We start from the raw sequence: 27,928 nt of genomic DNA, 5'->3' as shown, positions 1-27,928 counted from the left end.
ACTATACACTAAATATTATATAAATGAAAAAATGGACCAAAAATTAATAACCTTTGCCCTTTCCTTTTTGCCAATACACCAACACGCATTAAACACACCTTGAGAATGTTTATTAATGCTCGACAAGAAATGTGTCAAAGTACAGTCATGTTATAATTAATAATTATCCAGTCTGTATATTCAGACATGTCATTAAATGTTATTATCAGGACAGATAATGATTTTTTCTTTTTTAACACAATCACTTCCTCATTCTCTGGAACATCAGGTGACACCGTCCCTTCCCGTCAGCTTCATGGACACCACCAGGTGATTGGCTGTGAGTGATTGATTGACAGCTGGGGTGACTCCGGTCAGAACGGGTTCCCACCCGAATGACCTGATTCGTTGGAGTCACCGGCACAGTGTGAGCGGAAGCGCACTGCGATTGGCTGAGATTGATCACGTGGTGCTGTGACCTGTAAGCTGTCGGAAAAGAACCGATCCTGTGTCTGCCGGGACCAATCACAGGGGAGAATGTGAATAAATATGAAGCTAGTCGGTTTGATAACAGGCTTGAGCATGATTAAGAATTTATTGAGCAACATGAACGTCTCTCACACCTTCCAGAGTTCTGGAGGTCATTTCATGTAACTGTTGATGTGAGGTTTTTATTGTAAGCACATCCACACGTCTTTTACTCATTAGACAGTTAAACACTACAGGACTTTGTGTGTTAGTGTTCTACATCTGTAGTTTTGTGTTCTGGAGAGATTTAGTGAGGCTGGAAGCTCTTGGCCAGTTCATCCATCACGCTCATGAACTTCTGATCCTCCAGCTGTGAACTGTGTGTCCAGGCCAAAGGAAGGTGAGCCGACACCATCCGTCGATCTAATGCACAAAAAACAAAGACACCGGGATTAATACAGTATGGCCCGGTTTCACAGACAAGGTTTAAGGCTAGTCCTAGACTAAAATTAATGTGTGACCTGTTTTAACTGAATATAACTTGCCCAGAAATATCTTCAGTTTAAAATATTAAAATATATCAGTGCCATTGTTTTGTCTCAAGATGCACACCAATAATGTATTCTTCTAAGGCATTTTTATAAAAGCGACATAAATATCTTAATTCAACGAAGGCATAGTCCTGACTTAAGCCAAGCCGTGTCTGTGAAACCGGGCCTACAAGTCATGTCATCTGGAGGTTTGAATCATATTGATTGTATATTTGATAACAGTAAGATTTCACCAGTAAAATTAACATTCACTTTCAAGTGAAACTATAAGATTTACAATTTTTTAAGACCTAATTTAAGCATCAAAGTTGATTAATTATGGTGCACAATCATACCCAAGAAATTATTCTAGAGCTTTGCATGATTTAAAAAGTTTTCCTGTAGCTAAGTGGTAAGAGCATGCCGTTAGGTCATGGGATACATACTTAGAAACAAATGTATAGTATAATGCAATGTAAGTCGCTTTGGATAAAAGTGTCTGCCATATGCATAAATGTATATTTGACATGAAAACAACCAAACACACGCTTTGGTGCTACAAAAGGTTCTATTGCTGTGTGCTCTAGTTGCTCTAGTGCTATTGCTGGTTCAGAGCTGGTTCCACTGGTGAACCTGCTAATAACCGGTTTGCTTTTCCACGGGTTAGAGAGCCACAAGGGAGCAAGGTCATACGTCACTGACTACGTCTCATCTTTCCCAGCAACGTTAGCGCCAAACTTAAAGCACCATCAACAATGGCGGACGTTGCGTTGCTTGTGATGTTCATGGCTTTGCGAGCGTACATCTGCAGAGGACCAGAGTGCAAGAAAACAGTTTGTTTCTTCCTCAGACCAGTGTTGCTTTTTTGCATCCATCGTGAATTTAATTGAATTGAATTTCAAAAATGGCGGTCAGTGTTCGTCAGTGGTCACGGTAACCCCGCCCCCAGCACCTGACGCAAGCAGTTCTTACTTCTAGCACAGCAACGTTTCGGTGCTAAATAAGAACCGCTTTTTCTGGTTCGGAGCTGGTGCTTTGGATGTGGAAAGACAAAGAACCGATTTGGAACTAGGCTCTGGCTCCAAACCAGCACTGAAACTGCCTTGGTGGAAAAGGGTGATGTTATAGAAGAACCATTCGGTCAAAGATTTATGTAAAAACATTTCTTTCTTTTCATAGTCTGAAGAAACTGAAGAAACCACTATAAAGATCTTTAGATGTTTGTTCATGGTTCTTTATAAAAAACCATTCAGCCAATTATTTTAGGGCATCATGAAGCACCTTTATTTTTTTAGAGTAACTTGATCTTTATGTTTGAACCTTTTATTTGATATCATTTTAGTTCTTCTTAAAGCTTTCTATTGGGCTCCGGCTCCCTGGTTGAGAAACGCTCTAAACACTCCGATTCATTGAATCATTCAATAATTCCCTCACAAAATGTCAACTATACAAGTGTCATCTCAAAGCTTATGAGTTTAGTTTATTGATATAAACTCTTTACTGAAGATTTCTGTAAACGTCTTGAGAAATTGACAGAGTGAACCGCTCTGTTTGGTTTGCTGTGCCGCAGGGTTTAGTTCACTCCGGCCGTGTCTGGTACTGAAGCTCCGCCCACCGCAGCTGTGCTGGAGTGATGCCAACACTCCTCTCTTTCTTAATCTCTCTCTTTTCTCCTTTCATCTCCTTCTGCTCGTCTCAGAGTTTCTCTCATTCGCTCTTATTGTGCTGCTCTCTCTGTCCATTCTGCATTTAACCGCTGTCATTATCTTTGTCATCTCTCTGCTTTTCCTCCTCTCTCATCAGCATCTTTCATCAGTTCTTTGTCTCCTGAAAGACTCATTTACTTTATTTTGAAACACAGATGCCACTGGAAGAAATGCTGAGAAAGATACAAGCTCCGTTCCAAAATGCAGTGAGCTGTCTACTAAGGCGTCATAGGCCACCTATGAAGGGCGTTTCGAAAATACATCCAAGACTGCAGCTTCATTACATGTTTTTAAATAAACATACAATTTTATTTAAAACAAGGTATTTATAAGTCTAATTAAAAATGTCTATTTTACTCAATTGTGTGTCAATAAAAAAAAAGTGCTGCCTGTGAGGAGTGTTTCAAATCAGTCACACATGAGGTCGCTCACCTGGTCTTGGGTCACAGCCAGTGTGTGTGTGTGTGTGTGTGTGTGGGCGTTTGTTTGCTCACCCTGATAAAAACGCCCGCTGGGGTTCTTGACAGCAGCCTCGGACACAGCGAGCCACACGACCGTATCAGCCCCTTGTTCTGGTGTCCGCAAACGCTCCTTCATGGAGCTGTGGAAGTCAGGCATTGCGTTCGCAATAGCTACAGAGAGAGATAACTGCCTTTGTAAATTTACTGAAAAGACCATACAAATATAAATCACTTGTTTCATTGACTAGCTTTTAGTCTGTATTAACATCCACCTCAGTCAGCTGTATTAAAATTTGCTACGTGACATTGTCACGAACTGTAATTTATTAATTCGTGTTCGTGGACACAAATTTCTCCTTTTTTGTGTCACCCAGCACGATTTTCAATCTAATGTATTTTAATACAGGGTATCTTTTATATGCATAAATATTATATCAACGCAATCTGATGAGAATTCATACCTATTTTACAAGGTGGCTCATTCGTGTGAATTCCTATTTCCTACGATCTCATTGGTATGTTTTGTAATGGTTTGACTTTGCCCCGTGATGTTAGGTTTAGGGGCGCGGTTAAAGTTGCCATTTATCGTTGTTTTGCCACCTCGTGAAACTCAAGTTTTTAGCTAAATTACAGTTGCCTTTACAGCTGTGATTTTAGGGTTTGGGGTGAAGTAATGTGTTGGTTAGCCACCTTCTAAAATATGTACGACTTCTTTTGATATCAGGTTATAAATCTATAAATGTACACTGTAAAACTTTGCTGTAGTTTTGCAGCAGGTTTGCCAGTAACTTACTGTAGATTTAATTTACAATTTTGTTTTAAACATAAACTTACCTATTTCTTATATTTTATTTTATAAAACAAGACCAAATATCTTAGGTAACTTTTCTTGTTATGTAAATGTATCTTAATTTAAGACGTTTTAAATATTTTTACTAGAAAACAAGACAAAAATGCTAAGGAAGAATGTCATTTTTGCTGTGCTAATGCAAGTAATGAGACCAGTCTCTTCTTGCTCATATTGAATCTCAAAAGTCAAAGTATTTTAATTTTGATTAAAGTAAAGTTTAACTCAAATTAAAAAACAGTGCTAATAGGAAAGTAATTAAATCTACAGTAAGTTACTGGCAAACCTGCTGCAAAATTACAGCGAAGTTTTGCAGTGTACATACACACGCGGTCTGTGTATTAAAAGTTGTGCTGAGTAAGATGAAAAAAATGGGAAATTTGTGTCCATGAACAGGAATCAATAGATTCCAAATTTTGTGCCTATGCAACGAGCTGCCTTGCGACTGGGTTGTAATATCAAACATTTTTGACCTTGTGGGGACATGTTTTGGTCCCCATGATGAAAGCAGCTTATAAATCAAACTGAATGATGGTTATTTTAAAATAACAGATCAAAACACAAAGGTGTGTGTGCATGTGTGCGTGTGATTACTTGGCGTGTCGACCCAGCCGGGGTGCATCACAGAGAAATGTATGTTGGGATGAGCTTTAGCAAACTGTTCCGTCATCACAACCTGCTGCCTCTGAAAACATAATATGCCAAGTGTGATATCACTGAATTATTACACGGCTCATATAAATGCTTGATTCTGATTGGCCAGTCGCGACATTCCAAGGGTTGTTATTTTCAAATAACAACCGCTCAAAACTAATAACACCCAACCCGGATGCTGCAAGTCATTTTGAGAGGGGCAGTTTAATATTACACAAAAATTAATTATAAATATGTCTTTTAATAACTATATGACATATATTTACAAATTATTAAGCCAATTTGCCTGTTCGTGATGTTTGAACGTCGTTTCTTACTTTAAAACCGAAACTAAACGGCTTTTCCTCGCGGAAGGTCTGCATTCGGTAAAAATGAGCTAATAAAACATTTCAAATTCACATTTTATGTCCAGTTTTTTTCTCATGTGGCAAGTAGCCTTGTAATAAGTGGGATAATGTACAAGCAGCCGGCTGTTATCATGAAATAAGCCCCTTCAGTGTGATACAAGACCCTCCACTTCGCGTCGGGTCCTGATCACACTGTCGGGGCTTATTTCTGCGATAACAACCGGCTGCCTGTACATTATCCCTTACATAACAACCACACACTAAAATCACTGCTACAACAACACACACTGAAGAAACTTACTAACTTTACTGAACAACACAGAAATTTCACTGTAAATTTTACTACACTTTAGTGCTATACTAAAAAAATTATCATAAAGCAGTGATTCTCAACAGAGGGGAGCCCAGGGCCTCAAGATCTGTCAAAACTAAAACGAGACCAATTGAAATAAAAAAACTAAAAACCAATATATTTCTTATTATTCTTTATTTTTGTAATGAATAAACGTTTTTCCAGTTAATGACAAGCTCTTAAATATTTTATTGTGAGTGGGAAAGGGGCCTTTGAATATTGTTGAATACAATGGGGAGCCTGTTTTAATGCTGTTTATTGTTTATTTTTTAAACATTTAACAAACTTTAATGAAAAATAAACAAACAATAATACAGAAGTAAAAAGGACGGCAGCCCCTCACGGACGACTGCCGGCCACACGAACATAAACAACACTTCCGGGCCCGGTCCGCTCTTGTCGGCAGTCCCGTCGCTCGTCCTCTTATGCTCCCGAGCTCCCCCCTGAGGCATGCGGGACCGGTGCGCTTAAAGCTGATACTCATTATCACTCACGCCACCGGCCCCGCCTTCCTGCCCCACGGCTCTCGTCCCGGCTTCCTCGCTACAATGATAAAGATGTATGTGTGTACCTTGTTCTGTGCATACACCATAGTGCCGTCATATCTTCCCCTCTGAGACTGCAGGTTCCCTGTCCGCAGTTTCTGCACCAGCATCCCACCGGATGACACTGTTATCTGGGAGAGAGAGAGAGAGAGAGGTGCCGCCTGATCTCTCATCCTCTGTGTGTGTGTGTGTGTGTGTGTGTGTGTGCGTGCGTGCGCGTGTTCATGTTTGTATATCCCGGTGGGGACCTAAACCTGAATGCACACCAACACATTGGGACTCGTGTCACCGTGGGGACCAAAATTGAGGTCCCCACTGGCAAAAAAGCTTATAAATTGTACAGAACAATATTTTTTTTAAATCTAAAAATGCAAAAAGTGTTCTATGATCTTTAGGTTTAGGGGTAGGGGATAAAATATACAGTTTGTACAGTATACAATTCATTACGCCTATGGACTGTCTCCGCGGAGATAATAAACCAGACGTTTGTGTGTGTGTGTGTGTGTGTGTGTGCGTGCGTGTGTGTGTGTGCGTGCGTGCGTGTGTGAGTGTGTGTGTGTGTGTGTGTGTGTGTGTGTGTGTGTGTGCGTGCGTGCGTGCGTGCGTGCGTGCGTGCGTGCGTGTGTGTGTGTGCACGTTTCTGGTTTACTCACCACTCGAGGGTCAGGACTCTTCTCCAGCAGTGAAATGAGACTCTTGATGAAGATGTACACGGCTGTACGACACCACACAGACATATGACATCAGGTGTGTTGAATAAACTCTTACATACTATGATATGATACTGAACTGTTTGTGTATGTTTTCTCACCCATGGAATTACTTGCAAAGCTTTTCTCCAAACCTTCACCATTATCTTCCCTCTTGGTCATCATACAGCCGGCGTTATTGATCTGTCTCATTCAAAACAAATGGATTAAGCAAATTGTCAGTCCATCAATCAATAAATCAACCAACCAATAATCTGATCATCACTTCTTTTGGCTGGTCATGTCAAGACTAAATCTATAACAGTTTAAGAGAGGAGTGTACAATAAGTGCTCACCAGAACATTGAGGGTTTTGTACTTTTTCTTAAAAGTCTCAGCAAACTCCCAAACCTTCTTGGTTTCAGACAGATCCAAAATATGCACATATATTTCCTGAAATAAAATTGTGGCATACTTTATCAGAACATCCAGCATGTGAATCTGTATTTTTATACTGCATGAAGATAAAAAACGTGAGGCATTTCAATAAGGTTTTGTACCAATTGAGCACAAGTAAATGGTTGTGCAAAGGTTGTAGCTGTTTGATTCTACAACCTTTGGTTTATCAGCCCATACTGTACATTTAATGTTTATCATAAGCTACAAATCCTTTACAAATACACAAACATACTTTGTTTCCAGAATCTTTGACAATCTCAGCTCTGGCTTCTTCTGCTTTGTCTTTGTTTCTGCAGACCATGTGGATTGTACCACCTGGATGTAAAGCAAGATCAGCAAATTACATTCATAGTCAAATACAGAAAGCAATATGGAAAAAAGTTTTTTTTTCTGCAAAATAAAAAATCACTCAAGAAAACATGTCAATGTCACTGCAGCGTTTGCTCTCATCACACACGCACCTTTCTTGGCGATGGCCAAGGCAGCCGCTTTACCGATGCCGCTGTTTGCACCAGTGATCATGAAGGACCGGCCCGCCACCGATGTCTCCAGGTCTTTCTCCACAAAGTTTTTAGACTCCGACACAAACGCCCCCCTAGGACAAATTGGTTTAATTAGTTGTGACGTGTGACGGGCCTTTGCAATTATCTGGAGTTTAAAGTGTGGCAGCTGTGAACCTGGTGACATCTATTTAGCGCACAAAACACGGTCCAATAACTGCGGCGGACTAACTAGCTCACTTATTAGTGCGCTCAAATCTGAACCTTTTTAATGTCGCACTCAAGGTGGAGAATCAAAATGCAGCCATAGTTAAACGTTTCAGACAAGTGTTTTAAGGGAAATTAAATATTCTTTCATCATTTACTCATCCTCATGTCTTTCTAAACCTGTATGAGTTTGTTTCTTCTGCAGAACACAAAAGAAGATATTTTGAAGAATGTTGATAATCAAACAACATTGAACTCCATTGACTTCCATTGTATGAACACAAATGTCCAGTGTAAATTCTGGTTCCTGAAGTAAAACTGGTTGAGAATCTCTCTTGTGATGTATGGCCTCGCGTCATCGCTTAGCTAATGAGCATGAGCCATCAGTGGCGTCTCTGATACCGGCGCTTCTGGTATCAGCGGCCCTTGTGCTCTTGACCCGAGCTCAAAGACCGGCATTGTCCGCGCGTGCCAGGCCAGTGGCCACCGGGGTGGAGAGATAAAGAGACACAAAGAGACGCTGGGGGAAAACAAGCTTTTCTGGGTAAATGCATGTACTGTTAAGAGTGATGTGTGAGGCATTATGGGCGTGAATGGGTCACTGGATTAGAGGAATAACTGATGCAAAGGTGGACAATGTTAGTAATGTAAAACAACATACTATATTAAGTTGAATGACGTTAGTTACTATATGCAAAGCAAATGACACGTTTTAGTGTGTTGTCATGTCAAGAGATCTCAGATGTGTTAAAAAATAACGTGTTATGTATAGGGATAATTTACGGTTGTTATCACAGAAATAAGCCCCGACAGTGTGAGGGGCTTATTTCGCGATAACAGTCGGCTGCTTGTACATTATCCCGCTTATTACAGGGCTACTTGGCACATGAGAAAAAAACTAGACATGAAATGTGAATTTGAAATATTTTTTAGCTCATTTTTACCGAATGCAGACCTTCTGCATGGAAAAGCCGTTTACTTTCGGTTTTAAGGTAACGATGTTCAAATGTCATGAACAGGCAATTTGGTTTAATCATTTGTAAATATAATGTCATGTATATTATTAAAAGATATAATTATATTTAATTTGTCAAAAAAACCTGTCAAAATGATTTTTGAGAGTTTGTAATCTGGGAATAACGAACCTGCAAATGTCGCGACTGGCCAATCAGAATCAAGCATTGCAACGAGCCGTGTAATAAGTTTTGTTTAGAACATAATGAACATGGTGAACAAAATACTGTGTTAAATATAAATATGTGTTATGCAGTCAGGCTCTTTTTATTTAAATTCATTCAAATCATTTAAAGAGAACATTGTACAGCCACATACTGGAGGTTGATTTACAATGAAATTTAATGTCAAAACAATAATTATAGAAATGTGCAGAAAGTGCGTAACTATATGTTAAATAATGCATTGCAAGATCACAAGATCACTTTTATCATTTTATCACTTTATCTGACCTGCAATTTTTCTCGTTGCATAATATTTATTATTCATACGTTGTGTGTTGTCTCTTGTGATATTGTGTATTTGTATAATTGCGTAAATATTATTACTCCTGATTTGTCCTTTTTTATATTTAATTTCTTTGTAATTTACTGTTTCTCATGCTCTTCCCGTTCTCGCTTAGAAATAGAGGAATGGACAAAACAAGAATGACATTTTCTTCAATTATATAATAATGAAGTGAACATCTTGAAATTAAAATATTCCTTTTCGTGTATTCTTTAAACTATCCTCTATCAACTATATAAAAGCACATTCGCTAATAATATGTAAAGCATTATGGTCTATGTTTATTGTTTGTTAATGTTAGCACAGTAATCATGTGCAGTGTTATTCAGAAGTGTTAAGATATTGTTTAAAGCAGTGCATCTCTTACTTGGTGAATTCGGTGAGTCCTTTGAGAAACCACGCTGAGTTTCGGTACAGAGACATCCTCGCACACCGAATCGACGCACAGGTCCGCCCGCTGAGCTCGTGGATGCTGGCCCGTGCTTTTAACCATCACCGGGGTCACATGAGTGCACGAGGAGCCACACGCCACTCACCGAGGGGGCCACACAGGCCGCCATCTACAGGTGATGAGAGGGATAACACCCATTTAAGAAAATAAGAAAATTATGTTTGCACATTGTAATTAATGATAATATCTATGAGATCGTCAGATATTTTTTTATTAAATTAAAGATTAAAGTCTTTGTACCTTATATATCATACAATGGACTTTTCTGTCATGCAATATTAATGTATGATACATTAATAATGTATTCATGTTAATAATAATAATTAATCAGGCCTATATTAGTCATGTTGTACGATGCAAGTTATATGCATAGCCCTGTCAATGGAAGCTACATATATAGGCCTACAGATATTAAAATGTATGAATATTAGAGAAACTTGTTGTAGATGAAAATATGACCGCGTTACACCTGAGCAGGTAAACCCAACAGACGTCCACCAATCAAAGGCGCGCACAGGTCTCCGCCACGCCCTCTGCGCGCACCTGTTGACGGCGCGTACCTGTGAGGACGCACAGAGCGAACAGCACCGGTTTCGAGCTGAGAGTGACCCACGCCGGCCTCTGATCATCTGGACATGAATCCGTGCAGAAATCCATGAGTGAAGCTTTAGGAGATCTGCGGAAGTTTGGAGTGTCAGGATGGTGAGATTTGCAAGTGTGCGTGCGTACATGTGCGAATGTTTTTTAACGTAACTCTAAATTTGCCTGAAACGATCACAAAGAAAGAAGGACTGTTCAGACCAGAACGAGCTTTGTGTTTGTGTGTTTTTCCAATTTAAAAGCTGTGGGATAGCGAGTTGTCTTGCTGAAGCAAGAGCCTTTGTTTCCTATCAAAGACACTGATGCATATATGACTTTTAAGTCTTTGGTTGGTTTATAACACACCAGTGACATCCATGTACTGCTTCACCTTCACTTTGGTCACCACCCACTGAGTTGTGTGTCTTTGTTTTTGTGTCTTTTGTTTTGTTTATGTGTGTGTGTGCGCGCGCATGGGTGTTTGTGTCTGTCTGTGTATGTGTATTTTTTTCTAAAAATTTGTGGGTTATTCTGTGCTATTTATTTACATTTAATGCGTTTCTTTTTTTCAAAATAACAGCACATTGTTTGTATACGTTTTATCAGAACCCTGGCAATCGAACCCATGACCTTGGCAGAATATATAAAGTCATGTTATATATTGTGTTATATATGATTTACATTGAGCTATGGTTTATATATTATCATTTATTTAAAAACAACAGAAATTTGCAGTAAGCCCTGATGTAGACATGTGTGTTATGTCATTGTGTGTGTGTGCATGCGTGCGTGCGTGCGTGCGCGTGCGTGCGCGCGTGTGTGTGTGTGTGTGTGTGTGTGTGTGTGTGTGTGTGTGTGTGTGATGTCATGTCATGTCAGTGTGTTTGGTGGCAACAGGGATGCAGGAACTTGGCAACTGCCCTAAATATCACACACAGAATCCCACAGGGGTCTCGGTACAATGTCTTGCACACACCGCCAGTTCTCTTTGTCTTTAGTGTGTGCTCCGTAGGAGACTGTTTGTGTGTGTGGGTGCGTGTGTTGTGTGGGTGTGTTTTGAAGTCAGCATGCAGCTACCCCTAAATAGTATCTCTAGTTATAGTTTAACAGACTAAATAGTCCTGTTTCTTTGACATTTTGACCACGTCATAGGCTCAAGTACTTATACATGCTTTGGCAATACCTGTGAGGTCCCGAAACGTGTTAAATATCCACAAAAATGTGCACAAAATATGCACACAAAAACAAACTTGAGCCATTGGTTTTTAGTGTCTAAATCATCTTGACACCAGCTGCTTATTTATTATCGCACAAATGTTTCAGAAAAGTGAAGTTAGTTCTTAAGAAAAGCTTTCACACATTTGTTTGATATTTTATAACCTAATCATACAATGACATTGATATTGAGATAAACATTTTAAAACACTTTTTAGCGTGTTATGATGATTCCAAAATAAGAGAGAATTTCACACACAGACTCATTTCTGGACGTCTGCGTGTTTCTTGTGCAGATGCGATTCCTGTTGCTGTTCAGTCGTCAGGGAAAACTGCGTCTGCAGAAATGGTTTACGGCTCTCAGCGATCGAGACAAGAAGAAGATCATAAGAGACATCACACATCTAGTGCTGTCACGACCTCCCAAGGTCTGCAACTTCCTACAGTGGAGAGATCTAAAGATTGTGTATCGGAGGTCAGACTTCACGCCTCCCTCTCCCCCCCTCTCTCTTCTATTCTCCAGCTCTGTTGTTCTCTCCAGTAGAATAGTTTAACACAACCTTTCACCTTTGAAGTTAATGATCAGCAGTCCAGCCCTTTCTTTATGGCACACACACTGAGTTTGTGTGTGTATGTCAATCTTTCGCAATCCATATCACACTGAATAATGTTCCAAATCATTTAGTTTTGCAAAACAAAACTTAGACATAAAGTCTAGTTCACTGGACATAATAGTTCAGAATCAGAATCAGAATCAGAAGAGCTTTATTGCCAAGTGTGCTTGCACACACAAGGAATTTTCTTTGGTGTTGGAAGCTTCTAGTACAGACATTCAACACAATGACAATACAATAAAATACGATTTAAAGTCTAAAACATTCTAAATTGTGCATATATAAAATAAAGACTATTTTACAGAAAATGGGGGATAATAACATATAAGAGACATTGTACAGGGTAGTATATAGTAGAATAAACATATTAACAGATTGTATGTACACTTGTGCAAATGGATAATTTAGTAAGTAGAGGTAGTGTTATATACATGTATACATAAGATGTAGATATAATAAGGCACTATAGTGCACACTATAGGAGTAGTGGAAGTGGAATATTGCTCTTAAGGAGCAGTTATCTGTTTAGGAGGGAGATTGCCTGGGGGAAGAAGCTGCTTCTGTGTCTGGAAGTCCTGGTGTTTGGTGCTCTAAAGCGCCGGCCAGAGGGCAGCAGATCAAAGAGTTTGTGTGCTGGGTGTGTGGAGTCAATGATGATTTTTCTTGCCCTGTTTTTCACTCTGGAATCGTACAGGTCCTGAAGTGTGGGCAGAGGAGCACCAATAATTTTCTCAGCACTACGAACTGTCCGTTGTAGTCTTCGTAGGTCTGATTTGGTGGCCGAGCCATACCAAACAGTAATTGAAGTGCACAGAACAGATTCGATGACCACTGAGTAGAACTGGGTCAGTAGCTCCTGTGGTAGGTTGAACTTCCTCAATTGACGGAGGAAGTATAACCTCTGCTGGGCCTTCTTTACAATGGAGTCTATGTGGGACTCCCACTTCAGGTCCTGAGAGATGGTGGAGCCCAGGAACCTGAATGACTCCACAGTATCCACAGTGCTGTCCAGGATGGTGAGGGGAGGAAGTGATGGAGGGTTCCTTCTGAAATCCACTATCATCTCCACTGTCTTGAATGCATTCAGCTCTAGGTTGTTTTGACTACACCAGGCAGCCAGCTGAGCAACCTCCTTTCTGTAGGCAGATTCATCACCATCTTGAATAAGGCCAATGACTGTGGTGTCATCTGCAAACTTCAGGAGTTTGACAGAAGGGTCTGTAGAGGTGCATTCGTTTGTGTAGAGTGAATATAGCAGTGGAGAAAGAACACATCCTTGAGGAGCTCCGGTGCTGATGGTACATGTGCTGGATTTAAATTTTCCCAACCTCACTAGCTGCTGCCTGTTCGACAGGAAGTTAATAATCCACTGACAGGTAGAGGTTGGCACAGAGAGCTGGGTAAGCTTGGGCAGGAGGAGGTCTGGGATTATGGTGTTGAAGGCCGAGCTGAAGTCTACAAACAGGATCCTGACGTAAGTCCCTGGTCTGTCTAGGTGTTGTAGGATGTAATGCAGTCCCATGTTTACTGCATCGTCCACAGACCTGTTTGCTCGGTAAGCAAACTGGAGGGGATCAAGAAGTGGTCTGGTGATGTCCTTCAGGTGGGCCAGTACAAGTCTCTCAAATGACTTCATGACCACAGATGTTAAAGCAACAGGCCTGTAGTCATTAAGTCCAGATATTTTGGGTTTCTTCTGTACAGGGATGATGGTGGAGCGTTTGAAGCATGAAGGGACTTCACACTGCTCCAAAGATCTGTTAAAAATATTAGTGAAGATGGGCGACAGCTGCTCCGCACAGACTTTCAGGCAGGAGGGTGAGACATTGTCTGGGCCTGGTGCTTTTCTGATCTTTTGTTTGCGGAAAAGCTGGCAAACATCCTCTTCGCAGATCTTAAGTGCAGGTTGAATGTCAAGAGGAGGTGTTAATGGTATAGCAGAGATAGGGTCAGGGCGGGTGTGAAGGGTGAGACTCTGCATTTCAAAACGACAATAGAAGTCGTTCAGGTCGTCAGCCAGTCGTTGATTACCCATAGACTGAGGGGATGATGGCTTGTAGTTGGTAATGTCTTTCAGGCCTTTCCACACTGATGCAGGGTCGTTGGCTGAAAACTGGTTCTTCAGCTTTTCAGAGTAGCTTCTCTTAGCTGCTCTTATCTCCTTTGTCAGTGTGTTTTTGGCCTGATTATACAAGACTTTGTCCCCACTTCTGTAAGCATCTTCTTTGGCCTGACGAAGCTGTCTCAGTTTCATTGTAAACCATGGTTTGTCATTGTTGTATGTTAAGCGAGTCCTGGTGGGAATACACATGTCCTCACAGAAGCTGATGTAGGATGTCACTGTGTCAGTTAACTCATCCAGATCAGTGGCTGCAGCTTCAAAGACACTCCAATCCGTGCAGTCGAAACAGGCTTGTAAGGCCCGCTCTGTTTCGCTGCTCCATCTCTTTGCTGTTCTTGCTACAGGCTTGGCAGATTTAAGCTTCTGTCTGTAGGTCGGAAGAAGATGAACCAGGCAATGATCAGAGAGACCCAGAGCTGCTCTGGGAACAGAGTGGTATGCATCCCGTATTGTGGTGTAACAGTGATCCAGAATGTTGCTGTCTCTGGTGGGGCATGTGATATGCTGCCTGTATTTTGGCAGCTCACGGGAGAGGTTTGCTCTGTTAAAGTCCCCAATAATAATAATAAGAGAATCCGGGTGTTGCTGCTCCGTGTCAGTGATGTAATCCGCCAGCTGTTGCAGCGCCGCGCTCGCACAAGCATGTGGAGGAATGTAAACATTCACGAGAATAAATGAGGAAAACTCGCGTGGCGAATAAAAAGGTTTGCAGTTGATAGAGAACGCTTCTAAGTACGAAAAGCACATCTTCTTCAGTGTTGTTATATCTCTGCACCAACCTTCGTTTATATAAAAACATAATCCACCACCACGTGTCTTCCCTGTTGACTCGGCAATGCGATCCGCTCTGAACAGCTGAAAACCCGGCAGATGTAACGCGCTGTCCGGTATGGTGTCATTGAGCCATGTTTCTGTGAAACACAGCGCAGCGGAGTTGGAAAAATCTTTGTTTGTCCTGGTGAGTAAGAGTATTTCGTCCGTTTTGTTGGTAAGGGAGCGGACATTCGCCAGGTGTATACTCGGCAGCGGGGTCCTAAATCCGCGTCGTCGGAGTCTGACGAGCGCACCCGCTCGCTTTCCCCGCTTGCGTCTTTTAGAGCGTTTGTACAGAGCTGCCGCTCCTCCGAGTAAAATGTCCAGTAAGACGTCTGAATTTTCAAAATTAGGGAAAAGATTGATAGAAGGGCATTGCTTAATGTTAAGCAATTCGTCCCTGGTAAAAGTGATTAAAGAAGAGTAGCTTAAAACAGGAAAAACAAACAAAAAAGACATAAGTACTAGAGCACTCCAACATCTAATGTGACATTAAAACCTGAAAGAACCCAATTCCCAGTTTCACATTCCTCTTAAGTTTAGCTGAAACTGACATAATCACACGTATAACTTCTCAGCATTGTCCCTTAACAGACTTTTATCTGATTTTTATTTTGTCTGTTGGATGTAACCATTTATTTAGTAGACATAACTAAAAAAGCAGACAACACAGAAAATGTATTTAATGATACTGTATCAATTTCTTCCAAAAAGGCAGTTTCTTAAAAAGGAAATAAATTCAATATATATACTGTATAAAACAGATTGTTGACCTGCTCTGTTCCTCTGCTTTTCTCGTGACGTGTGTCGTGCAGGTATGCGAGTCTGTATTTCTGTTGTGGTTTGGAGCAGGAGGACAATGAGCTCATCACGCTGGAGCTCCTGCACAGATACGTCGAGCTGTTGGATCAGTACTTTGGCAACGTAAGAACCATTCATGATGTATTTGAAAACTATGTGAGTCTTGCTTTTCTGTGCCAAACTCATTGCCAAACTCACGCGCTGCTGAGATCTTCAGAGTGTTTTTTTGGCTTGCTGTGTTGTTTAAAATTCAAAATGAAAAAAAGCAGATTAATGTAAAAATCCCACAGTGGGCAGCACGATTGAGCATAACAGTGTTTGACTTAAACGCATGTTTTGAAGAGGTGGTTTTGTAAATTAAGATTGTGAGGTGTGTGTGTTTGTTATGATAATTCACAGTATTGTCATTCATCTCATTGGTGATTTTGAGGTGTTTGCACACAGTGTTGTCTATATAAACACTGATGAGGGTTGTGTTTTCTCTATATTGTGTTTCTTTTGTGCACACGTGTTCTTATGCTGTATGTGTTTTGTTGTAGGTGTGTGAATTAGACATCATCTTTAACTTCGAGAAGGCGTATTTTATTCTGGATGAGTTTGTCATTGGTGGAGAGGTGCAGGAAACATCCAAAGCGTCTGTGGCCAAATCGCTAGAGGAGGCGGATTCTCTTCAGGAGGTCAGATTCGTGTGTTTGTGTGTCAGCACCCTTTATTTTTTATTATGCCAATTTTGAGACTTGTGTTTTGTCTATTTTTTGGCAGACAATGGAGGAGTATATGAACAAACCCACATACTGAAAACCACACCTTCACCTTCAGTCCAGAACAAGGACACTCATGATCAATGTGAATCTTTTTTTAATGGACCGAAACAGCAAAACCTTCCGCTTTTACTGTTTTTAGGAATATTTAGGATGCGTATTTTGGCTAAAATACTAGAGTGATTGTAATGGGGTATATGCACATGGGGCGATACGTACTTCTGATAAAATCGCAGCCAGCTAAGCCACTTTAGCTCTCATAGCGCTGAGGTAGTTTTCCACCAAGCGATAACAAAAAAAAACATTCACATTTCAGCTAACCGACAACACTACGGCTGAACATTGCCACATGCGTTTGTGATCAAGCCTCGAGTAAGTACTGAAGTTTACTTCGCTTTTTTCATATTTGTATATGTAGCTTGAAACAGATAGCCTGAAAGGGATATTTCACCCAAAAATTAAAATTATATGATCATTTACTCACCTTCCAGTTGTTCCAAATCTTTATAAATTAAATATAAAATAAATATATAGAAAGATATTTGGAAAAATGCTTATAACCAGACAGATTTTGCCCCCCATTGACAATCCTGAAAGTGGCACTTACCGGAGTATGGAAAATCATGCACTAAAAATAATGCTTCAAAATCTTTAAGAGAGACCTCACATGGCTATTTAAACCACCACATTTTGACATCTGTGCTTTTAGTATAGTAAAAACATTTGGTATACAACTCATTTGCATGGAATTGTTCATGTGCATTTTGAAGCGACTGAGTGAAAAACGTCATTGCTTCCTATGGACGCTACACGCGCCAGATTTGACAGAGCTGGCTGAGATTTAAGTGGAAGTACGTCATCGCTCTGTGTGCATACAGTATACCCCATTTCAACAAGTGGGACATTGTCAACATCATTGTTGTTCCTTCACAACATTTCTGACAGATTGCAGGATTTAAGATTTTGTTTAGATTTAGGATTGGGTGAACAGTTTGTATGTTGTTTTTAATCACATATTATTTCATCTTATTTGGCGGATGAGTTCTAGTTAGGACATGTGTACATGGATCAACATTCCTGCCAAAGAAACATCTCATTTGGCAAAATTACTGTGTTGAAAAGACTAAAACTGCTTTATTTGATCTTCTTAATAAGATAAGTGGTGAGAGATCCACTCAAAATACTTGTCAAGTATTTGACTTTTATGTGATGTCAGGTCTGTTTTTTTTTCAAGCAGGCCCAGCTAAGTTTTTAAATTAAATTATTTCAAATCCGTAGAGTTGTATTTATTTAAAGTTTTTATTTTTATGTATGACCGTATGAATGGAACTGGTCGATGCATGTCATTGAGAAACTACACAAACAAAGGACCGCAGTGTGAACAAGTGCTTTATTGACCTCTGAGCTCATCACACGCACAAAAACACAACTAATGTCTGGAGGAAATCTGTGTGTGTGTGTTCATATGTTCACCAGTGACTTACATCGTTGGCTACTGAAAAACGACTACCTTGAACTAAAAAAAACAATTCTTTGCTTTTACTAAAATACTGCTTTATTCTACAGAACACAAAATAAGAAAAAATCTAAACACTAGGTTGACTAAACACAATCGAGGAATGTATATACTGTGTGTATATATATATTTCAAAATAATTTATTATATGACAATTCGAAATTCAAACAATGAATATAATCAGTCTGTACATCTCTACATCTCAGGGATGGTTTTGCTCTCAGAGTCCGTTTCGTCATCGCTCTCGGGCTCCAGGTATTTTAGGATCCTCATCATCGTGTTGTCGTCTAAACTCGTGGCGGTGCTCTTGCGCTCCACTGGTCTCTTTTCTGCTGAGTTTTTATCCAAGTAATCCTGGACTGCACGTTCAAGCGTACCGTAGATGGATCGTTGCTCGAGGGCGGGCCTCAGATGTGCATGCCTTGGCGCGAGCATCTCTGATGCTAGGAAACTGGTGAGTTCGTCTTCCTCGCCTGTGGTGTCATCGTAGTCGTCCCTGCTGGGTTCCAGGAACCCGTAGCTTGGGAGGTCTCGTTCCTTCTCGTAGTAACGTGATGGTTTTGTTTGAGAGGGTCTTTGGGGAAGTTTATCGTTTTGCTGCGCCGCGCTCACCAGCTCGAGGATGCTCAAGATGTCTTGTGTGACCCTGTTCCTCTGTAACGTCTGCAGTGGACGTTGGTGCGGCGTGTAGGTGCGTTGGGGGGTTCGCGACTGCGCCGGGATTCTGAAGTCCTTCAGGTTGTTCTGAAGGAGGTCGAGCACATCCGCCGGTGGGATCTGGAGCTTTTGTGACATTGTGATAAGCTGTGATAAAGTCTGGGGGAATGTTTTATGCATGGACTTGATTTCTCTCTCTTCTTCATCTCTCTCCTCATTCTCCTCCTCTTCGTCCTCTTCATTTGCATCTTTCTTCTCTACTTCTCTATACGTTTCTTGCTCCTCTTGTTCCATGTCGTTCACATCTTCACGTTTTTGCTCTTTGCTTTCTAGAAGTTTCAGCAGGTTCACAAGTTTTGCGATGTCTTCGGAGTCCTCTTTTTCTGTTGTGAACAAATCAGGTTGGTTGGATCTTTTGACTTCATCATCATCATCAAATCCATGTCTCTCTCTTTGTTCTTCTTCTATTTCTGTTTGCTCCTCTGAAGGTTCCCATTCGTTTGTTCCCAAGATGTCCTCCAAAGCCATCTTCCTCTGCCTGTACAAGTCATCATCATCCTCACTGCTGGCGACTGCACTTTCACGCTTGCTGTTGGTCTTCGCAGTGGAGATTCCACTCAGTTCCTCAAACACCGACTGAAGCGTGGCCAGTTTTTGGGGTGTGTACTGCTCCTCTGCGTTCTCATTGGTCCGTTTCAGTGGCTGTTCTTGGTCTTCCTCGTTCTCAAATATTAGCGGGTACTGTCGGTGTCGCCTCTGGTTGCTCGGATTTCCCCATGTGCTTCTCTCGTAATTTTCAGCGCTAGAGGTTTCCACTTCCAGCTGTTGTTTTGGTCTCGGCTGGATGGGATAGTGAGGGTGAGGCGGTGATGAGGTGTGCCCGGTGACCTTCCGAGACATCTTTTGGGGAACCGTTTGCTCTTCTGTCTGTTGTAGTGTAGTAAGCACCGCTTGCAGCCACTGTTGAGCTTTGTTGTTGTCATCCTCCCTCTCTTCCAGATCTCTCTCCGTCGCCATGGATCCTTGGGCAGGAGCTGCTAGTCGGAGCATTGAACGAACACTCTCCATGTCATCTGGTTCGAGGTCTGTGTCCACCGGCTGTTGATTGTCCGCAGGGGGTTTGGACAGGGTTCCCTGGCTAAGACTTTGGATGTAGCGTAGCGCTCTGAGCATCTCGGCACTTGGAGGAGGACGGAGCTGGAACCCGGGTTCATATGAACCCGGTTCGCGCAAGCGATGTTCCCGTAATGTGGCTCCTTGAATTCCATAAACGAGAGTGAGGAAAAGGGGGAGGAGGTGTAGGCAGGCTAAGATGGACACCCCCTTAACAGGGAATAACATGATTTACCTGAGAAATGAAAGAGGAAAGGAGAGAGAGATTGAGAGTTGTTCAAATTGTTTTAAAGAAATCTTTACACATTTTGTTTACATCGAACAACAGTTCATACAAACCAAATCTTCTCCAAAAAATGACAAAAAGGCACAATACCACCAAAGTATTTGTGAATCTGACTGAAGTCATATAATAAATCTTTACAGGGCTGAAGTGAATTATGACTTCAATTTTTTTCGTCTGTTCCTAACAGAGTCATGCATTTTATGATGCCTTTTATCCTTTTAGTGCGAATAAATATATAAATTAGAGACAAAAATAAATTAATTAATCTGTGTAAATAACAGAATTAGTTAGATTAACATCATTTAGGCTTTATCTTTGACATCTTGCGTTGATGAGTGTTTAATTGTAGAGCACTCTGAAAATCTCATTAGTTTCTAAATTGCCGCCGCGACAAAATGAGTCACTGCTCGTTGCTATGGGAGACAGCGCGCGGATCCGCACTGCTGTTTGACCGCAAAGTGTCTTTAAACGGTCGGTGCTTTTTAACATTTTCATTTTGTTTTTAAGTTCAAGTGTCGTTTGTATGACTTAAATTTAGACACGTTTCCCTCGGCGTTTTTACCATTCCAGTCGAATTATTAGCGTTAATTGGGCTTTTTAAAATAGCTGAAAACCTGCACGCTCTTCTTTAATTTGTAAATTGAAATGTTTAAAATCTTAATCAAATTAACAATCGTTTTAGCTACTACAGTAACTATAGTTTATCCATTCTATTTGTGGTAAAACTATAATAATACAAATGCAAATTTACTTTCATCACAATAATAAAACCATGCATGGTTCATTTTCCTAATGACGCGTCAGAATGATGTATGCGTCATGCCCCGCTTGTTTTGCTCATCCGTCTTATTTAAAGCGATTACATTTTGAAAAACGCGTTTGGAAATCCCCTGCTTTTCGTCTGTATGCCGTTCATGAAGGAACGTATGAGTCTTGCGCGCGTCTCGCGGGAACGTGCAGCAGGTTGCTGCTTTAAAAATAGTCCATAACGCGTTTCCGAAGAAAAAAAAAGAGAAGTGAATGAATACGTTATTAAATGAACGTGTTGGCAGTGTTTAAATCAAAACCCCGCTTACCTTTGCTCTAGGTCTGCTTTAACGGAGAGTCGTGAGTGCGCTGCGCATCGCTCTCGCGCTGTCGGTGTGTTTGCCGCTGTGTTGCACTGTGAGCTCGTGTGCGCAATATCTCTCGCGTCAGCACCGCGGACAGCTCCTCCCGTTATATCCGTGCGTCACTGAGACAACATACGCAAAACCGGTTTCAAACACACACACACGCGCGCGCTCCAGGCTAGTCAAGGTTTTTTGTTTGCTGGACAAACTCGAAATTAATGATTGTATGTCAGCCCTGGTGGAAGGTTCGTTGTTTCTCATTATTGTTCAGGGTTTGAGACAATCTCTCAGTAAATTGAAACGCGATTTAACTGTGGTGTTTGTATGTTATTAAAATAATTATAATAATATGGAATACCCTTCTTTTATGGCAGAAACACTGCTTACCAATGTTGTACGCCAGCACGTGTGCAACTGTCTTTGTTGCTTAACAACAGATCTGAAAAGATGTAGTAGTGACAAAGAGCCCCTGGAGAAAAAAGCAAACCCACTCATAATGACCTTCTGTTGGAGAGGAAACTCTTGAGTTCAGTGATTGTGATGTTATAATAAGAGTCAATTACTGAACAAGGATGATACTTCGTTTTAAGCTGAGCACTTGGAGTGCTCTACAGAGGAGTTAGTGTTTAATTAGATAATAACTAGTTTAGAACCAAACAATGAGCTGTCTTTGTTATGTATTAATCTGATTTTTTGACAAATATATTAACATAAAACTCTCTCTTTCATTGCTCTTTGTTTGTTTTGTCGATTTCTCTGTGTCTTTTAAACACACACACATGGGACAGCAGCTTGTGTCAGGGAGATCTGGTCATGTTGATTTCACTCCTCTTGTAAAGAGTCTGGCGAACGATGAGTCACCCGGTAGTGTTGCAGAGGAGAGAGAGAGAGAGAGAGAGAGAGAGAGAGAGAGAGAGAGAGAGAGAGGTGTATGTGTGAGATGAAAGATGTGGAGACAGACAGGACGTCGGTTTGAATCTGAGAGTGAGAGATGAGAGTCAATGCGTGTGGTTTGATGTGAAGTGACGTGGCATGTGTGTGTATGTTGAGGTAAGACAGGGTCTGCCCATCAGCTCTGGGTGGCTGCCTGGCAGAACATTTTATGAAGTGAGCGTATTTTTGGCAGATTGTCAAAAGCTTGTAGGAGGGGAAATCTCACGCAGGAGACTCTTTCATTCAGAAATCCACTCGACTGCTGTGGGTGGCTAACTGTTTTGCACAGTTTGACTCGGACTCTTTCTGAACGCACGCACGCACGCACGCACGCACGCACGCACGCACGCACGCACGCACGCACACACACACACAGTCTGGTTTATTATCTCCGTGGGCACAGTCCATAGGCGTAATGTTTATTATACTGTACAAACTGTATATTTTATCCCCTACCCCTAACCCAACCCCTAAACCTAAAGATCATAGAAAACTTTTTGCATTTTTAGATTTTTAAAAAATATTGTTCTGTACAATTTATAAGCTTTATTGCCCATGGGGACCTCAATTTTGGTCCCCACGGTGACACGAGTCCCCATGTGTTGGTGTGCATTCAGGTTTAAGTCCCCACTGGGATATAAAAACATGAACACACACACCAAGGGTTACACGCATGGATGCAATCTGAGACAAACTCAAGATGGAGTGGCCAAAGATGTCAGTGGGCTACACCAGAGAATATTTGGAAAATTATTAAATGAACAATGCGTAGATTGATATATATTTTAGGAAGATATATTTTTTTAGTGCTATACACACTTTGGTTTAACATGATAACCTTAGAAATGTTGCCAAATTACTAAATATTCTATATGTTGCTGACGCAGAAAAGCTTATTCATGCATTTGTGACCTCAAGACTTGACTACTGTAATGCACTACTTAGTGGTTGTCCTGCATCATCAATAAACAAACTACAGTTAGTTCAAAATGCAGCTGCCAGAGTTCTAACCAGGTCCAGAAAATACGATCACATAACCCCAGTTTGATCAACCCTTCACTGGTTACCCATTAAGTATCGTATTGACTTTAAAGTTCTTTTAATCACTTATAAAGCCTTACACGGTTTAGCCCCTACCTACATATAAAAGCTTCTATCTTATTACAAGCCATCACGCTCTCTAAGATCTCAAAACTCTGGACTTTTGATAACACCTAGAATAACTAAATCCACCAAAGGGGGTAGAGCTTTCTCATACGTAGCACCTAAACTCTGGAATAGCCTTCCCGATACTATTCGAGGGTCAGATACACTCTCCCAATTTAAATCTGGAATAGCCTTCCCGATAGTATTTGAGGGTCAGACTAGGGCTGTCACGATTATGAAATTTGGCTGACGATTAATTGTCTAATAAATCAATAAATCATTGCGATTATGACGATTAATTGTCTGTTTTAGAGCTTTGACTTTTAATTCTCATACATTTTTTATTCAGCTTTGAAACGACCATATTGTTCTGAATATAAAGACTATGTTCTTTTTCTTGGAAATACATAGGAAAAAATTGGGTCATCATACTGAAGGTTTAGGCTTTTACCTGACAATAATACAACCGCCAAATACTTGTAAATGAAGTAAATTGATCAGGAGTGAATTGAAGCCATTAAAATGCTATTAGTCATAGAAAAGCTTCTAGTCTGTTTTTTTTCTCACTTGCAAGACTAGAATAAAAGTTTACTTCTATGTTCATGAGATTTTGCTAGACTGGTTATCACACTGAAATAATATTAAATTGTACTGCAGGTTATTTTTATGATACATGCTTTAGTTTTTTTTAAAGTGATTGTGTTGTGGTGGTACATTTTACAAGTATGACCATGCTTTAGTTACAATATATATAATAAAATATGCAATATGCAGATGCACTACAGCTCCCCCTAGTGTCTTCTATAGAGATGTGCAATAATTGCGATGATCTGAAACCATCGCGATGAGGTCAAACAATCGCGATGAGACGATTATTTAATAATCGTGACAGCCCTAGGTCAGACACACTCTCCCAATTCAAATCTAGATTAAAGACACATTTTTTCAGCCAAGCATTCACTTAATGCATAATATGCTAAATTAATTCATTAATTAATGAACAGCAACTACGCTAATTATTCTGTTTTTGCCCTCCTCCCCCAGCCCTCCTCCCCCAGAGAGATTACGCCAGGACCAGATGAACGTCATATGCCCATCCCTAACTAGAGATTATGCCATCTCCATCTGAACATCCTGTGCCATCCTCCTGCAAGAGCCTGCGGACTGACTGACCATCCCAGCTCCATCCAAGGCAATTCCATCACCACCCAAGAGCAAAGTGACCATCTGACCATCACAGCTCCATCTCAGGCAATTCCATCACCACCCAAGAGCAGAGTGACCATCTGACCATCCCAGCTTCGTCTCAGGCAAGTCCATCACCACCCAAGAGCAAAGTGACCATCTGACCATCCCAGCTCCAGCTCAGGCAATTCCATCCCCAACCAAGAGCAAAGACGGACTACTTGTCACATTAATGCTAAATTTACAATGATTAGTATTAAATGCTAAACTACATCACATGACAGCAGTTTGAAGTTATAGCTGCACTCAGTTACATTATGCCATTATTCTTTTCCCTGCTTATAACATTCTTCTGTTGCCTGATATCGATAAAAAAAATTAGACAATTTAGACCCAAACAGTTTCAACAAATGAAACTTCCTAAATCACAACTAATAAAACTCTCCCTATTCTTCATAAACATTTACTCAGTAACTTGCAGCTGTAACACGTCAGAGGAGACCTGGGCCCAGTTGCATAAAGCACCTTAAGTGTAATTTTCCCTTAAGTGTGTCCTTAAGTATACCTTAAGTTTTACTTAAGTTATTCTCCTATTGTCTTTGGTAAAGGAAAATCACCCCTTAAGTGTCATACTTAAGGGAAAAACTTAAGGTGCTTTATGCAACCGGGCCCTGGCCCTCCCGGCTGAGACTGGTTTCTCCCAAGGTTTTTTTTCTCCATATATTTATCTTTGGAGTTTGGGTTCCTCGCCACAGGGCATTGTTGGCTGGCTTGCTCACCGGGAGACTGCATTTATTAGACTTTATTAGATATTATTTACTAGAATGATCTTGCTTGTTCTATAAACACCATGCACTGTGCGGTGTTTTACATATTCTGTGTTTTTCTGTTTTTCTCCTGTAAAGCTGCTTTGGAACAATCCACATTGTGAAAAGCGCTATATAAATAAAATTGAATTGATGCAATCATGGACAGTGGTTTTACATGCTTGTTTTAAGTTTCCTTAACATGAAACTAACAGGTACACTCTATACGCATACTTCATGTAAACCAAAATGAATTGTTTAAGGAAAGTGAACGGCATCAAAAAATATTGTTTTTGAGTGCACAAGAGTAAAATGATGAGAGGAAGAGAGAAAAGACCTGGATGGAAAAGTATGAATAATTATTATTGTGTAAAGTGATTCACATAATTTATAAAGTGACAACAAAGAGATTGAGAACATGATACACTGGTGACATCTTGTTTTATGTGTCCTAGAGAGAGATTATGTTCGTGTGTTTGTTTATTTGTCAAATATCACTCCTTTTTGTTGTCTTTGTTTCCCATGGCCCCCTGTGCTGATTGTTCTCCTAAATATGACTGAATCCTACGTCAACGAGGAATTTGGTTTTATCAGGTCATCAAACCATGACTCCCACACCGAGACACACAGGCAGAACATTTCAAGATCAACAGAACACACGGATGTGTTGCGTGTCGACGTGCCAGAAAACACGTTCCTATCTTCCACTTGTGTTTCTTTACATTTACAATAATACCGCTTCAAAACTTCAAATCGTTCCTGAAACTGTGTTGTCTCGGTATGATCCACATCAGTCTGATTCTAAATAGATCAACACACATTTTAACTGAATTGCTTCCCCTCCACACACACACGCACACAACAGCGAATCATTACTGTGATCTGAGCAAACACGTCCTGTCTGCGAATCGCTCGTGTCTGTCTTCTCGTGGTCTTCTCCTTCCTCTCAATTATTGATCACTGGTTCCATCATTTTCATTCCTTCTGTGTCCCATGACGCCTCCTACGCAGTCATTAAAACCAGCGCTGTTCCTGTTTGGGTTCGTTGATGATTCATTACTTCAGATAGTATCAGTGAAATGGTTCACCATGGATCAGTGGAGAGCAAAAATACATTTGATGCCTTTTTAAATGCTTTAAATTTGTCAAAATCCAGAATTATTAGTGCTGTTTGTTAAGGCACTCTAGTCTAGACTCGTCGCAAGGGTAAGTCACATTTTCTTTAGAATATGTCAAAATGATCTCAAGTGTGATATTATATGAGGGGCCGTTTAGGCTTTAATTACTTAAATGACTCTAAACACTAGTGAAATAAAACACTAGTTTTATATGAGTCATTTACGTTAAAGCATTTGGCAGATGCTTTCTTACATTGCATTATCCTATACATTTTGTTTCTAAGTATGTGCAATCCCCTGGGATCTAAGCCACGACCTTGGCGTTGTTAGCACCATGCTCTTACCACTGAGCTACAGGAAAGCTATAATAATTAAGGCCAAAAGGCCCCTCATAATATTAGTATACTACTTTTAAACTGATAAAAGCATGCTAGTTGTGTACTCAGTTTACTACATGTTACACTTAAAGCATACTTTAAAGTACACTTTATTAAACCAAAAAGTAAGCCAATTTAGTTCCTAGTATTAAGAAATGAATTAATCCTCATGTCATAAACTGTTTGACTTTCTTCTGCAGAACCCAAAAGAAGATATTCTCAAGGACTTTGGTTACCATACAATTTTGAATCCCATTGCATTGTAACAACATAAAACCACTGAGACATTTCTCAAAATATCTTCTTTTGTGTTCCACAGAAGAGAGACTCACATACAGGTTTTGATCAACGTGAGGGGGGATAAATGATGACAGAATATTTATCGCATTAGATATACTGTACTTACTATTTGTAAGTTTTAAGTAAATTCAATGTCTTTGTTTCCAGTGCCTCTCATAACAAGGTCACTTTCCTATATCACAGCTCACCAGACAAGGGAAAAGTAAAGAAGAAGAGAATAGACACTGATCAGAAGACATCAGAACAAAGATGCCGTGTGGCTGCAGGGAAGCCTTTGATGATCTGGAATAGAAACCATTTAACAAAAGCTGTAAAACTCTGAATGAAAAAAATATCTGTTCAACACAGACAAGACAGTAGCAGATGCAAGACCTGGTGACGCCCACCTGACCTCTCCAGACCCGGCTACCTCCCAGACAGTGTGATTGACAGGTAATCTTAGGACAAGGAGAGTGAGCCCACAACGTCAGGAAACAAAGGAGAACAAGAGAGAGATATAGAGAGAGAGCCAGAGAGAGGAAACAAAGGAGAGAGAGAGAGAGAGAGAGAGAGAGAGAGAGAGAGAGAGAGAGAGAGAGAGAGAGAGAGAGAGAGAGAGAGAGAGAGAGAGAGAAGAACTTAGACGAGGGAGAGAAGAAAGCTCAGAGAGAGAGAGAAGAGAGAGAGAGAGAGAGAGAGAGAGAGAGAGAGAGAGAGAGGGGGGGGATTAAAGAGCGTGTTTGCGGTGCTACCAGAAATGACTCATAGGTCAGATGTGTG

At 40.6% G+C, this 27,928-nt stretch overlaps 3 protein-coding genes across 3 annotated transcripts; 1 reads left to right on the top strand and 2 right to left on the bottom strand.

Annotated features, from left to right (window-relative positions):
• Window positions 1-88: 88 nt before the first annotated feature.
• On the bottom strand, window positions 89-9,766 carry dhrs12la (dehydrogenase/reductase 12-like a). The gene is made up of 10 exons (XM_057327219.1): window positions 9,632-9,766; window positions 7,498-7,631; window positions 7,269-7,351; window positions 6,935-7,030; window positions 6,701-6,782; window positions 6,543-6,604; window positions 5,916-6,020; window positions 4,586-4,676; window positions 3,178-3,315; window positions 89-870 (listed from the first exon to the last, which is right to left on the bottom strand). The coding sequence occupies exons 1-10, from the start codon at window positions 9,685-9,687 to the stop codon at window positions 755-757; spliced, it is 963 nt and encodes a 320-aa protein (XP_057183202.1). The 5' UTR covers window positions 9,688-9,766; the 3' UTR covers window positions 89-754.
• ap1s3a (adaptor related protein complex 1 subunit sigma 3a) lies at window positions 9,727-17,979 on the top strand. The gene is made up of 6 exons (XM_057327220.1): window positions 9,727-9,830; window positions 10,193-10,417; window positions 11,806-11,984; window positions 15,874-15,982; window positions 16,399-16,536; window positions 16,622-17,979. The coding sequence occupies exons 2-6, from the start codon at window positions 10,415-10,417 to the stop codon at window positions 16,655-16,657; spliced, it is 465 nt and encodes a 154-aa protein (XP_057183203.1). The 5' UTR covers window positions 9,727-9,830; window positions 10,193-10,414; the 3' UTR covers window positions 16,658-17,979.
• A 12-nt stretch (window positions 17,980-17,991) lies between these two features.
• On the bottom strand, window positions 17,992-21,392 carry scg2a (secretogranin II a). The gene is made up of 2 exons (XM_057327217.1): window positions 21,269-21,392; window positions 17,992-20,141 (listed from the first exon to the last, which is right to left on the bottom strand). Exon 2 carries the CDS (start codon window positions 20,132-20,134, stop codon window positions 18,332-18,334), a length of 1,803 nt encoding a protein of 600 aa, XP_057183200.1. The 5' UTR covers window positions 20,135-20,141; window positions 21,269-21,392; the 3' UTR covers window positions 17,992-18,331.
• Window positions 21,393-27,928: the final 6,536 nt, after the last annotated feature.

Source organism: Triplophysa rosa, unplaced genomic scaffold (assembly GCF_024868665.1).
Source record: "Triplophysa rosa unplaced genomic scaffold, Trosa_1v2 scaffold18_ERROPOS2012085, whole genome shotgun sequence".
Taxonomy (NCBI): domain Eukaryota; kingdom Metazoa; phylum Chordata; class Actinopteri; order Cypriniformes; family Nemacheilidae; genus Triplophysa; species Triplophysa rosa.
The sequence above is the reverse complement of the archived record's forward strand: the minus strand, read 5'-3'. Positions and strand labels throughout refer to the sequence as shown.